At 51.0% G+C, this 12,859-nt stretch overlaps 1 protein-coding gene across 1 annotated transcript in view; it reads right to left on the bottom strand.

Moving 5' to 3' along the window:
- The window catches only part of SSH1 (slingshot protein phosphatase 1), a 31,441-nt gene that overhangs the window by 16,432 nt on the left and 2,150 nt on the right, over nucleotides 1-12,859 (bottom strand). The window contains exon 2 of the mRNA XM_058816798.1: nucleotides 10,286-10,326. Within this exon, the coding sequence (XP_058672781.1) occupies nucleotides 10,286-10,326 (41 nt within the window). The remainder of the gene's footprint in view (nucleotides 1-10,285; nucleotides 10,327-12,859) is intronic.

Genomic DNA, 12,859 nt, shown 5'->3' with positions numbered 1-12,859 from the left:
ATCTGCTCTGATGATACATCTTGACAGATGTTCTCCTCTCCTGCAGTCAGGAAATCTGTGACAATAAAGCAGAATATTCCCAGTTGCAGGCAAAAGGGAAAGCTGTGCTGCTGGAGCAGTGAGTGGTCCAGGAAAATGACAACTCACAGAGCAAAATTTTTGTTCCCGTGTTTCCATGTGCGTGGAAATGACCCAGAAAGCAAAGCCAGGAGCCTGCTGAGAGCAAGGTTTGCATTCCCACTGAAATTCCCGTTCCTCCCTGCACAAACCCTCCCGTGCCCCCAGCACTGCCCATCTCCGCACCAGCTCCGGTTTCCATGTGCCCAGCACGGTGCCAGCCACACGGAACACACCCAAACGCCTCTCTGCTCACAGTTTACACCACATTGTAACAACAACGTTACCCGAGCCCAGCCCTTATCTCCGCTCTGGGAACTGCCTGCGCTCTGCCACTCCTCACAACTGCTGTGGGCACAGCTCAGTGAGAAACACAAGGCACAACTCCCTTTTAAACCCTGCAATCCCAGTAAACAACTAAAACTCCGAGCATTTAAAAAAAAAACAACTCCTAAAGAGCACCCAAATCCTGGCATTAAAGAACATCCCCTCGGCAGGGGTGACAGATGCCCCGAAGCACAACCCATACATACTAATTCGGGCTGGTTCTCTTTGCACGGCGGCAGCATCGTGGTGGCCCCAGCGTCAGGCAGAAGTCAGCAAAATCGAAGAGATTCATAACCAGCTGGAAAACTCACATCCTTTTGCTTCTAAACCCATAAAAAACCAGCAGAAGGCAAAGAAAAGGTCAGAGGAGCAGAGCAGCAGAGGAATCGCGGCTGCCGATGCTCCCCGGGAACTGGATGGCTTTTAGGGAACACTGTGTCTTCCACTGATATCCTGCCTTGAAAAAGCACTTGTCCCAACACATCCTGATGAAAGAGAGCCATTCAAGAGGGGAAACAACCAGCTGAGGCTCGGCTAATCGTTTCCCTCCTCCAGACTTGTTTGTTTGTTTGCTTCCCCCCTGGTGCTCCAGAGGCTCCTATCAGCACCCACACAGCCCCTGGCTGGAAGTCCATAATCCCTGCGAGGGACAGACTAGGGGAAAAGCATCCTATGGACTGTTCCTTTACAGTGAAAGCAATGCTTTAATACAGATACAGGAAATTTAAATGGTTCTTCCCTCAGTGCACAGCTCCCCCGTTGGATTTTCAGAGCCATTCCTGGACAAGGAGTCTCTCAGGTGCTCGGGGATGGGGAGCACTGAATTCCCTGAATATTTGTGCCTTACAAACCCCAGTTCTTTCTGCAGGCACACACCATAAGGCCACTCTGGTCCCACCAGCCCGAGCAGGGGATGAGGAGCTCTCTGTGCATTCCCAGTTTGACTGGCACACACCACAGAAACCACCCGATCCCTGCACGCCCTTCCAGGAATCCTGACCAAACTTCTCTACAAGGAGTCACTTCAGGCTCTCGAATAAACACAGAGCCCACTCACAGCCCCAGGACCCTGATGCTCCAGTACAGCTGCAGACCAGCTCTCCTCCCACTCCTTGACCTCAGCTCACCAAACACAGGAAATTATTACCCCAAAAGAGGGAAAAACCAACACTTCCAACACTTGGGAAATGCCAGGAGGAGGGTACAGACAGTGACACCCCCAGAGGCTGGCAAGGACAGGGTGCTCATGGCCACAGCCCGGCTCCAGAGGCTGTTGCTCCATCCCTTGGCTCCGTGCTGCTCAACTTGAAAAGGAAATATTTCTTCCCCTTTGGGAAAGCTCCAGAGGAGCGTGGCTGCAACACACATCAGCCCCATTTCGAGTGGCTGAGGAACACAATAGGCAGCGCCTCCTCGGCGGTACAAACTGCCACCCCCCGGGGCCAGGAATGCCACAAAGCAATCCCAGAAAAACACGGGATTTTGGGAAAAGAGACAGAGCTGCTCATGCTCCTGGGCAGCCAGATGCCAGTCCCACAACAGCTTTCCCCAGGCAGTTTGCTTTGCCATCGTGGCTCCAGCTGTGAGGTGTCCCAGGAGCAAGCCTCATGTGCCTGAGTTCCATGTTTTAATGGGGAATCTCACACAAAAAATAATCATCTTGCAGGACACAAGAAAACACTCTATTAACACATCTTTACAGAACTCATATCAAAATAAAGATCCACAGACAGAGTCAGAAAAGAGAAAACCACTTTTCCTGGCAAGCCTGAGATGAGTGAGCAGCCTCCTGCAACCAGGTCTGTGTTTAAGGAAGAAAAAAACCCCAAACCCCTACAAGAAAAGGAACATTCATTTCTCTCAAAATTGGTCATGATTTTACAAAGGCAAACACGGTAATGCCTCCCAGTTCTTTGGGTTTCATGGCATCTTCTACTCAAAACATTTCCAGACTGATAAGGTGAGGGAAAAACAGGACTTGTGAGCACCACAGAATGGAACACACTTCCCTTTCTACAGCTCTGTTGATAAGGAGGAAGAGAACTGATTTTTTCACCCTTTTTTCTTCCCTCTTTTGCTGCCTGGTCTGGAAAAAAGCTTGGCCACCTCAAGGCAACTGAGAAAGAACAAAAAGCAGCCCTGGAGAAGGGTGAGCCAGCCCTGCTGGATGCTCCCACAGCCCAGCCAGAGCTTCCTATTCCAGAGTGTGGATTTCAGGCAGGACGCTGCAGTGAGCAGAGGGGACTGGCATTGTCCCACAGCCACAACAGCAGCACAACCCAAGCTGGGAAGTGGCACATCAAAGAGAAAGGAGAGAAACAGGAAGAGTTGAGAGCAGCTGTGTGGCCCCTGCTCCCCAAAACAGCCGATGGTTAAAGCAGAGGCTCAGGGCTGATAGAGGCACATCTGATAACACTTCCTGACCACCACAGGGGCCTTTGGAAGGGGCCTGAGCAGCACAAAACAGCAGAGGGGAAAAAGGGACCTCAGAGCTGCTCATTCCCAGGGCACTGCACACCCCCAGGAACTCCAGCAGCAGCAGCAAGTCCCTTCTCCTGCTCTCAGTGAAGTGTGCACAAGTGGCCTTTGCTCCATGTCACACAGAGATTAAAGTGACAAACACTGGTGGGAATATCAGCACAGGCATCCCAGCTCAGCCCCACATGAAGCAGGGCTGCCACAGGAGCAGTGTGCTCCCCAGGAAAAGCCCAGTTCCAACACTGCAAAGATGGTTTAGAACAAAGACACCAAAGCGCTATTGCACACGTGTAGGATTTGGAAAATGCTGACACACTGACCTGTGGTCAGGACTGCAGGAGCCCAAAACAAGGGCTCCTGCAAGGGCTCTCTGGCAAGGTCAGAGATCTGCTCAGAACCACTTGGACTGAGGTGTTTTTACTACCAGAAATGCAAGGCAGGAAAGCTCTTTCCATACCCATGACTTCCACACCCAAAGTCATCACTCCCTGACCTCCTGAGTTGGAGACAAGTCACCCCCAGAAGAAAAGCAAAATGTGGGCTGCAGGTTCTCAAGGAGAACATCTCCCCTTCCTCAGACACAGCCAGGGCATCTTTGTGCCAGGAAGGGGGCAGGCAGAAGCTGCAGCTGGGGGTGTTGGTTGTAAAGCCTCCCTGCAGGAGCAAGCATCTCTCCCATCTATTGTGAAGGAAGTGAGATGTTGGGGAGACCAAAAAACTCACCAGGCTTTGCTGTTGTCAGCAGAGCAGGGAGCAAGGGCAGTGTGAGTGTGCATTGCTGGGCTCGGAGGCGTGGGGACCGTGGGCAGGAATGCTGACAGGGCTGCACACACTGCAGGCCATTCACACACAAACCCTCCTCTGGCACAAAGGGCAAAAAGACAAAAACGAAATCAATCATGAAGCCCACAAAAGCCAATTTCCCAAGAGAAACAGACTGCTGATGATGTCCCTGCAGCCACTCCTGGGATGCACTGGGATGGAGCAGCGATCAGCACAGATCCAGATCTGCACAGAGCAGAACCAGCTCAGCTCTGAGTGTCCCACCCTGGGGGCAGCCCCAGCATCCAGGCTGTGCCTGCAGAGAGCCCAGGAGGAGCTGGGATAAACCCTCCAAGAGAAAGGGCAGGAAGAGGGAAACAAACAAAGGAGCAGGATCATGGATCATTCCCCATTCCAGCAGGCTTGCGCAAAGTAAATTGACAGAACTGCTCCCAAAGAGCCAGGAATGAGAAAATTCTAGGAATCCCTAGGACTTGCATGGTGAAAAGCCAAATAAAATAAGAGATTGTTTCACAAGGAAAAAGAAATCCTTTCTGCTCATCCCATTAATGGCAGAGTTCAAAAAGGCACGAGGCTGATCCCAGCATCACCCAGCGACGCCACGGGCTTGGGACTCGCTCTGAATCCCAAGGAGCATTTCTGAGATTCCCACTGGAACACGATGGCACTTGGTGACAGTCACTGTCTCAGGAGGCCAGGCCAGATCCTCTCCAAAGTTCAGCCTGCACGAGCTGCTGGGAAAAGGAGTATTAACCCTACAGAGCTCCTCAGCACTGGTGTCCCCAGTGCATGCCCTGGGCTGTCCCCAGCCCGCTGTGCCAACCCAGTGCCACCCACCCTGCCGTGGGGGCTGGGCAGAGCTGCTCCACACAGCAGCTCACCCTCACCTGGAGTCATGGACTTGGAGAACAAGGCTTGGGAAAGCAGCAGCTGGCACAGGGGAATACACAGAGATCGGCATCAGCAACAACATGGATTTCCCTGATGGTCTATCCCCAAAACACTGGCTCCCTGTGTTTTCCTACAAGTCACTGTTCTGGGTGCTGCCACGTTCCTGCCAGTGCTGCTCCATGACCACAGGTAAGGGGGCAGCCAGGCCACAAGGCCTGGAGCTGTCCCAGAGCAGTGTCTGAGCTGAAGGAGAGGTGGGATGATGCCCACCATGGAGGGCACACCAGAGGCAGAGCTCTACCCACGCTCCTGGCAGGAGCTGATCCTGCTCCTGTCCTCCTCCCCAGCCGAGCTGTCAGCACATGGGCCCATCCTCCTGCATTCCTCCTGTCAGCCCATTGTTCTAATCCTTGGAACTATTTTATTAAGTCACCCCACTTCACCCACTCAGTGTCTCCCAGAGAAACAAGTGGAAACTCTCCAAGGGCACTCCTGGGAAAGAAAAGGCAGGTGAGGAACAGCTTGAAGGATTAAGGGAGCAGCTCCTGAGCAGTGTGAGTGAAGGTCAGCCAGGACACAGACAATGGCATCAGAAACATGGCTGGGAATCTTGGTGGCACAGCAACCCAAAAACCAGCTGAGCTGCCAGCTTGCAGAACGGCTCCAAAAAAGGCAGCAGAGACCAGGGAGTACTTGACACATTGGTAATGTGGAAAAAACAAAACAAAACAAATCCAGGCGGATCACGCGCGGCGAGAGCAGAGTGAGAGAAGTTCTGGCTCAGCCCTGAACTCGAGTGTTTGACTGGACTGCAGCCCCTGAGGGTACACAGCCAGCACTCCCAAAATCAGGAGAGTGCCAGGCAGGGGAAAAGCTCACTCACAATGGAAAAGTGGTGGTAAAAACCCCAGGACCATCCTTCTTTTCCCCATCCAATCCACATTTCCAGGCAGGATGGTGTTGCAGAGGGAAGCAGACAGCTGGAGGCCAGGATGTTTTGCAGGGCAGGGAGAAAGATGCCAAGCCATGGGCAGCAGTTTCCACTGGGATGCAAGTGTTGGACATGGTTGGATGTGACCATTTGGATGGCAGACAGAACAAACACAGAACCTGGCAGCTTTTTGGGAAATCTGAACGGGACGTTTTGTCCCATGCCCTGCATTTCTGGCTGACTTGGTCCCTGATATGAAGTTTCCTTCACCAGCAGTTCTTGCAGCAAGGAACTAAAATTTTCAGAGGGGGAAGACAAGCCCTGCAGAGGAGAGTCCTGATCCCAGATAAACCTAAACAACTGATGGGTGTGCAGTGCACCCTAATCTGTTTGAATCTGGGCTTATTTTTGTACAGTGGTAAAGTGATTCTGCATCAGGGATTAAATGCTGCAAAGGGATGTGTAAATGTTTGGGAAAAAAATCAGGAAATAATCTCAACACTCTTCATTAGAACTAAAACCAGGCCTGGGAAGGTGTTATGTCCTTTCCCCATTCCAAAAACATCTTAGGAGTATTTGCCAGGCAGAGCAGAGCTCTGATTTGTATGAGAAATGCCTGACTCACAGATCTTGGCAGACAATTTTCAAAGATTAAGATATTTAAAATCTAGAGGCATTTGAAACCAAAATATTGTTCTGACCCAGCTCTAACACCTAAATAAACAGTGACCACACTGGCCTTTTACAGGAACAAGTGCTCAGTGCACAGCCAGCACCTCTGATAATAGGGCCTCATGGTTTGGGTTCTGCCAAACTGCTGAGGTTTCATGGAAGAAAAAAAAAACCCAAAAAGATTTAGATACAATTCCAAAAGAGTCTGATCACCACATCTTCAAACTGGCAGCTCTCCGGCTGTTGCTCTACCTACATCCAAGTAAACTCCTCATATTGCTCAATTCCAAGTCAGCAACAGTTTCCTGGAAAGGCCAGATCTTAAATAAGTCTCAAATAAGTGAAGTTTCCCCGGCTCTGTGGCCTTTGAACATCCACACACAGCCCACCACAAAATGTGAAGGTCTAATTACACCTTCCCGAGCCTCCAGGGCCACACCTCCGGGCTGAGCGCTCCCGAGGGCCGGGGGCTGGGCCGGTGCCTCCCCATTGTACGGAGCACGCTAAGGCAGGATGCTGCCGCCGGCCAGGATGTGATTCAGCGTCCTGTTTTGAACACTTTATGAAGTCAGCAACTTCTGCCCCGAGATCTCCCACCAGCTCCCCGGGACACAATCAGTCTGCAGCCAGCAGGGCTTGTCAAGGCTGTAATGAGCTGCCGTCCCCGCAAATAAATCCTCAAGGCAGCTGCCCCCGTGCTCCCCCTGCCCTGAGCGCCTGCCCGGCACCGTGGACACGCCTGTGGGTACAAGGGTTCACTCAGTGCTGCTCCAGCAAAACACGCTCCTAAATCCCTAAAGAAATTAAGGATCAGGGTGCACTAAAAGATCATTCTGGTGCATTAAAAGATCATTTTGGTGCACTAAAATATAATAGACATTAAATGTAAATCAAATGTATAAAACATATAGGATGTAAGATACAATGGTGTCCTGTGGTGTGTGCCAGAGGGGTGATCATGGAATTATTTAAGTTGGAAAAGACTTCCAAGATCAAGTTCTGCTGTTCCTGCAGCTCTGCCAAGGCCACCACTAAACCATGGTCCCAAGTGCCATATCCATGCAGCTTTTCAATTCCTCCAGGGATGAGGAGTCCATCACTGCCCTGGGAACCCTGTTCCAATGCTTGACAACTCCTTCCATGAAGGAATTTTCCCTGATACCCAATCTAAACCTTCAGTTGCTCTGTTAAGAGTTTGTCTGCACCAATGACTCCTCCTGTTGATCACCGATCTGCAAATATACACAAGCCCTACCCTGAAAACCTCTACCTCCCACAGCTGCTCTTAAAATTTGGTTTAGATGAGCCAAACAAGAACAATTCTTTCCATAACCACCTTCAGGCTTGATCAGAGCCTGGAGATAACCAACTTCCAGGCCTTCTGCAGTGGTTCAACCTCTATCTCTGCAGAAGGTGCCTGAAAACACTCACCCGGCCCTGCATTCAGGCTGTGATTGAAAAGCCAATAATGGCAAAGATTACAGAATGACTGGCTAAACAAACCTATTTATATTTGTAATTAAAACCAGTGATTATCTTGCTGTGTTTGCCAACCACATCTGAGAATCAGCCAACACTCACAGAGCGATCTGGGTTGTACAACAACTCCTCTGCCTCGCTGTGACAGAGCCAGCACACGGCCAGGACTGAGAATCAACTGGGTCACAGCAAAAAGGAAAAACTGCACAGCAGGCAGCTGGGAAAGAGCTGGGCTCTGCTCTGCCTCCTCCTTGATAGCATCTCCTCAGGGTTTGCTCTGGAGAGCAGGATCTGGGGCTGAGATAAGGCCACAGGCACGAGGCTCGCACGGAACTCGATCTCAGAGAACTCAGGGCTGTGTTCAAGCCCAGGCTAACACATCCTGCCATGGGCTTGGCCCAGCCCTGACAGCAGTTTTACAAAGGTTTGGGTGAGCTGTGGGTGCACTGCACCAATAGGGGAAAAAAGGGACCAAGCCACAGCATCTCCCTGATGGTTCTCCAGGAGGGAAGGTTTGAGCAGACACTGATAACACAGCTCAGACGTGCAGCTCCTGGCTCCACTGAGCCCAACAGGGCTCTCAGATCTCTTATTTTTCCTTCTGCTCTCAGTCTTTACCCTCAGGGAGCAATACAAACTCCTGGCTGCCTGCTGGGAGCGGTGTGGATGTTACATTGCCAAAGGTTCCACAAAATTTTTGGTAACAGAGCTAAAAGCAGATTAATGCCTAAGAAAATGCAGATAGCAGCAATATCTTTGAAGCTAGAGCATGTCCCCTTGCTCTGTTCTGGGGTAGAAGCTGTTCCAGGGAGAAAGAAAAGCATTTTGGAATGACAGAAACCATAAGGAAGGATGACCAGGGAGCAGCAAGACATGGCTGGGTGCAACACCATGATACAGACCTGTTCCTCCAAGAAAACAATCAGATGGCTCAAGGAACCAGATCCAACTATGCAACCTCAAATGAAAATCCCAGAATGTTTTGGAATGAACAAAAATAATTGTTCAGCAGGCAGATGAATACATGATGTCGGAAATGTGTACTAGCACAGCCATCCTGCATTGATGAAACACAGCTTGAGCTGGCAGCACGCTGGGGATGTGTTTCCAACAATCCTTCCTTTCCCTTCACCCTTAGATCTCCAAAGTCTGCAGAGCCAGGGGCTGGACTGCTGACCCTCACGCTCAGGGCACGTGTGACAAAGCCCAGCTGTCACCAAGGCTAGACCAGGACTGAAGGAGGCACAAACACCAGCACAGCCCATCCTGCAGGGATTTTTCAGAGCACAATGAAGTTGAACAACTCTGCCACCCCCTGGGCACCGGGCAGAGTCTCAGCAGGTCGAAGCAGGGCAGGGAAGGGGACAGGATAAACCCACCAAACCAACAGGAGCTCCATTCATCATCTGAGTTATGTCTGCATATTTGCTGCAGCTCTTGGCAGTGTTTCCCCCTGAGGACAGGAGAGGCTGTGCATGAGAGCCATCTGATTCTCCAGCTCTGTCTGGCTATTTAATTACCAGATTCTTATCCTGACAATCGTATACGGAAGAGCAGCCCCAGGAGACTGAAGGACAGAGGAAGCTCATGGGATCTCAGTGTCCAACGTCAGAGCTGCAGCTTTTTTCAACAGCCAGGAGAAAAGCAGCAGCCTTTAAGCCTGCTCTAAGTGCATCCACACTCCTGGTGGCTCTGGTCAGGGGTGGATGACAGACAGACCCACGGTGTCTCACCAGGATTTGTTTGTACAGTGACAACATTTGAGGGAAGAGGATAAAGTTGTATTTTCTCTTTCAGCACAGAACTGTATATCCAAAGGAGGAGGCTGCCATCCTGCTTGGTTACATGTAACTGTTTAATACCACATGGGGAAAAGCACAAGAATTAAGGTTCTGTGGCTGTTCATGCTCCTGCTGGGCCTTGCATTGTACAAGGAGCAGAACAAGGAACCCTGAATTTTGATTTCATCAATACAAAATCCATTCCCCGGTTTACAGGTTAGAGGGGAAGAGCTGCCTGCCAGAGCCAGGCTTGGAGTGAGCCATCCACAGCCTTACTCAGAGCCCATTAGCCAGGGCCCTGGCACATGAGCTTGTGTCACCACTTTAGATCTGCACAATGTCAGCAAGAGGAGCCTCTCTCTTCTCTGGCAGGACAGCTCAGCCCTTTCTTACCCTCACATGAACACAGTGGCTCTGCACGACCCCAAGGAGGCAAATTCCTGGTAGATAACAGCCAGGAATGAGCAGAGTTCTCCTCTCCCCACCCTGGGAGCAGAGCCCCTTCCTGAGTGGAGCCCCAGCCTCAGGGAGCAGCAGCAGAGCCAGAGATGCTGTGATAACACCAAAGTGTTGTGGCCAGAGCTGACCAGGAATTTTGCAGGGTCTTCTCAGGAGGGGAAAAAAGGATCACAAACTCTTTTATTCTTTCATCTTGTTCAATGCTCATCTTAAAACTGATGAGGCAGAGAGCATCCCCAGGCTCAGCTCTCTGCAAAAACACCTGGAGGGGATCCTCTAGGCAAGGGGATCTCTGCAGAGTCAGGACTCAGATGCTGGGGAGACAATTAACAACAGTGCAAACTTAGAGCCCAAAAGTTCAGCTTACCTCACATTCAGTCTACGCTCTTCATCACTGCCAGCCTCTGCCTGAGGGGAGGAAAGGACACAAGAGTTACAGGTTGGTTATTTTAAATAAAATAAATAAAATCTCTGCACCAACAGGGCGTGAGGGGCTGTTTCCTGCAGGGTTTTTCCTCCTGGGGCCAGGGATAAATGACATGACACTCCCTAGTCCTGTATGGCACCAGCACCCGGCGCCGGGTGACAAAGGGGCTCAGGGGGATTTTCAGGCTATTAGGTTCTAATCCTGCAAGCTGGTCCTGGAGCAAGAGCGCTGTGCAGAGCGCCAGCCCCGACGTCACCGGCGCACACCTCGCTGCCACCGCACGCACACGTGAGGGCAGCAGCTGGCAGCCACAAATAACCAACATTGGGGTGTCCCAAGGACCAAGACACGGCCAAAAGTGCTCCCTGGGGCTGTCCCTGATGTGCAGCTCCAGGGAGCACAAAGCAGGACAAGGTTCCACCTCCACCTGTGCTGGCACACGTGTCCCCACGCTGGGACAATGCATGTCCTCTGCTGTCGCAGACATCTTTTATGAAAAATCTTTTCTTTAGGATTTTTCCTCCTGAGAAGCTGAGAGGCCTCAGGAACAAAATGTAAGCATTGATTATCTGCTCCTGTGGAATGCAACAAGTAGATCTTTGATTAGCTTATGTTAGTTGTTTCTAATTAATAGCTAATCACAGCTCAGCTGGCTCAGACAGAGAGCCCGAGCCACAAGCTTTTATTATCATTCTTTATTATTCTATTCTTAGCCAGCTTTCTGAGGAAATTTTTTGTTCTATTCTTTTAATATAGTTTTAATGTAATATATATCATAAAATAAAAAATCAAGCCTTCTGAAACACAGAGTCAAATCCTTGTTTCTTCCCTCAACCTTAGACCCCTGTGAATACTGTCACACTCTGCCTGCTGCCTTGCAAGGGAACACGCTGCTTTGGTGGCAGGAGTGGATCAAAATTGGCACTTCTGCACCAGGCACTTGGGGAAAGCCCCCCTTGAAGCAAATCTGGCTGCTCAGGTGACACTACACTTTTATTGAGTCTCCTCAAAAGAGAAGTGTGACCTCAGCCTGCTTCCAAACTCAAGCATTTTCACAGTCATGCTCTGCAGTCATTCCCTTCAAGTTCCCGAGTAGCTTTTAGACAAAATTCCTTATCAGAGAAAAGCAGAGTTGGGGTTAATTGCATCCAGAGCTGACAAAAAAAAGCAACCAAAACAACAGGCTCTGAGATAGTTCTGCTTTGGTTCTGTGCGAGTGCAGAGGAGAAAGGGCTGGGAGCATCCCCTGGAGAGCAGGGCTGTGCTGGGAGAAGATTTGGGCCCAAAAAGCAACGCAGGGACTTTACAAGAAATCCTTCACACTCACAACACACCTGATCCTGACAAAGCTGGGGGGACACAAGCCTTGCAGGAATCAGGCTCCATCAGTGCTGACTCTTGGGGAACATCTTGGTTGCTCAGAACCCACAAATAAAGGATTCAAATAAAGGTCCCTGGAAGAGTTACTTGTTTCCAGGTGGTTTTGTACAAGTTTTGCACCATTTCAAATGTTCAAGACTGGAGCTCTGGAGGGATGAGGGGACCTGGATGACTCCCCATCCCCTCAAGTCAGGATCTGGGAGGCTGCAGGGCACAGGAGCTGCTCTGCTGACAATCTGTGAGAACCAAGTAAAGCCAGGGGGGAAAAAGTCCTGCAAATGCAAGAGCAGAGGCCGGATATTGGAGCTGCGGCCACTGGAGGAGGGAGATGCACAAGGCTGTCCCGACTGACCCAGCAGAGGGTGAGGAGCATACCACGGCTATTTTTAGTCTGTTTACAGTGCAGAGCTGGGCTGCAGGCAGGGCCCCAGAGCACCCCAAGCCCCAGTGCCCCCACGGGCAGATCCCCCAGCCCTGGGAAGGTCTGGAGGTCTGGCAGGTTTGGGACCTTTGCAGGGTCACCCTCCTGTTTGTTTGGGGCCGTCACGTAGCAATGAAGGGGAGAAAAACTTTTTTTCCCTTTTTAAACAAACGTGACTGTGAGGATGATGACTCTGGGATGTCGTCAGCTGGGGCTCAGCAGCAGGGCTGGGCCTGGAGCTGCTGTGGGCTCCTCTCCTGCAGCAGCTGAGCTGTTCCCAAAGCTGACTTTCTCTGTATTTTCTACTAAAAACTGCAGGAAAACCAAAGTGAGGCAGCAGCAAGGCTGAGCCCTCCTGGCCTGTCCTGTGCTGCTCAGAGCACCCCTGGGAGCTGGCAGGGTTTGGGGGGCACCACACACTGTGGAGATGCTCTGGAGCTGCTGATCCACTATGGGCAGACCCTCCCTGGGGCCTGTGCTGAGTGTGGCCACTCTGGAGGAGCAGGGGAGTGCGAGGTGTGTGCAAGGGAGATGCACGAGCAGGGCAAGTTTGCACGTGTGTGTGAACCACTCTCACCTAAGAGTTTATGGCTCACTATGTCAAGGCAGCAGCATCCATTTTATAAATTCCTCTGGGCTCCTGAGTTAGGAGAGACCACAGTAGCACAGCCACAATTAGCAAGGATGTGTGGCCATCGTTTCCCATTAAAATA

This window comes from Ammospiza caudacuta, chromosome 18, assembly GCF_027887145.1.
Source record: "Ammospiza caudacuta isolate bAmmCau1 chromosome 18, bAmmCau1.pri, whole genome shotgun sequence".
NCBI classification, from domain to species: Eukaryota; Metazoa; Chordata; class Aves; order Passeriformes; family Passerellidae; genus Ammospiza; species Ammospiza caudacuta.
Note: the sequence above shows the minus strand (reverse complement) of the source record. Positions and strands in the feature narration are given on the sequence as shown.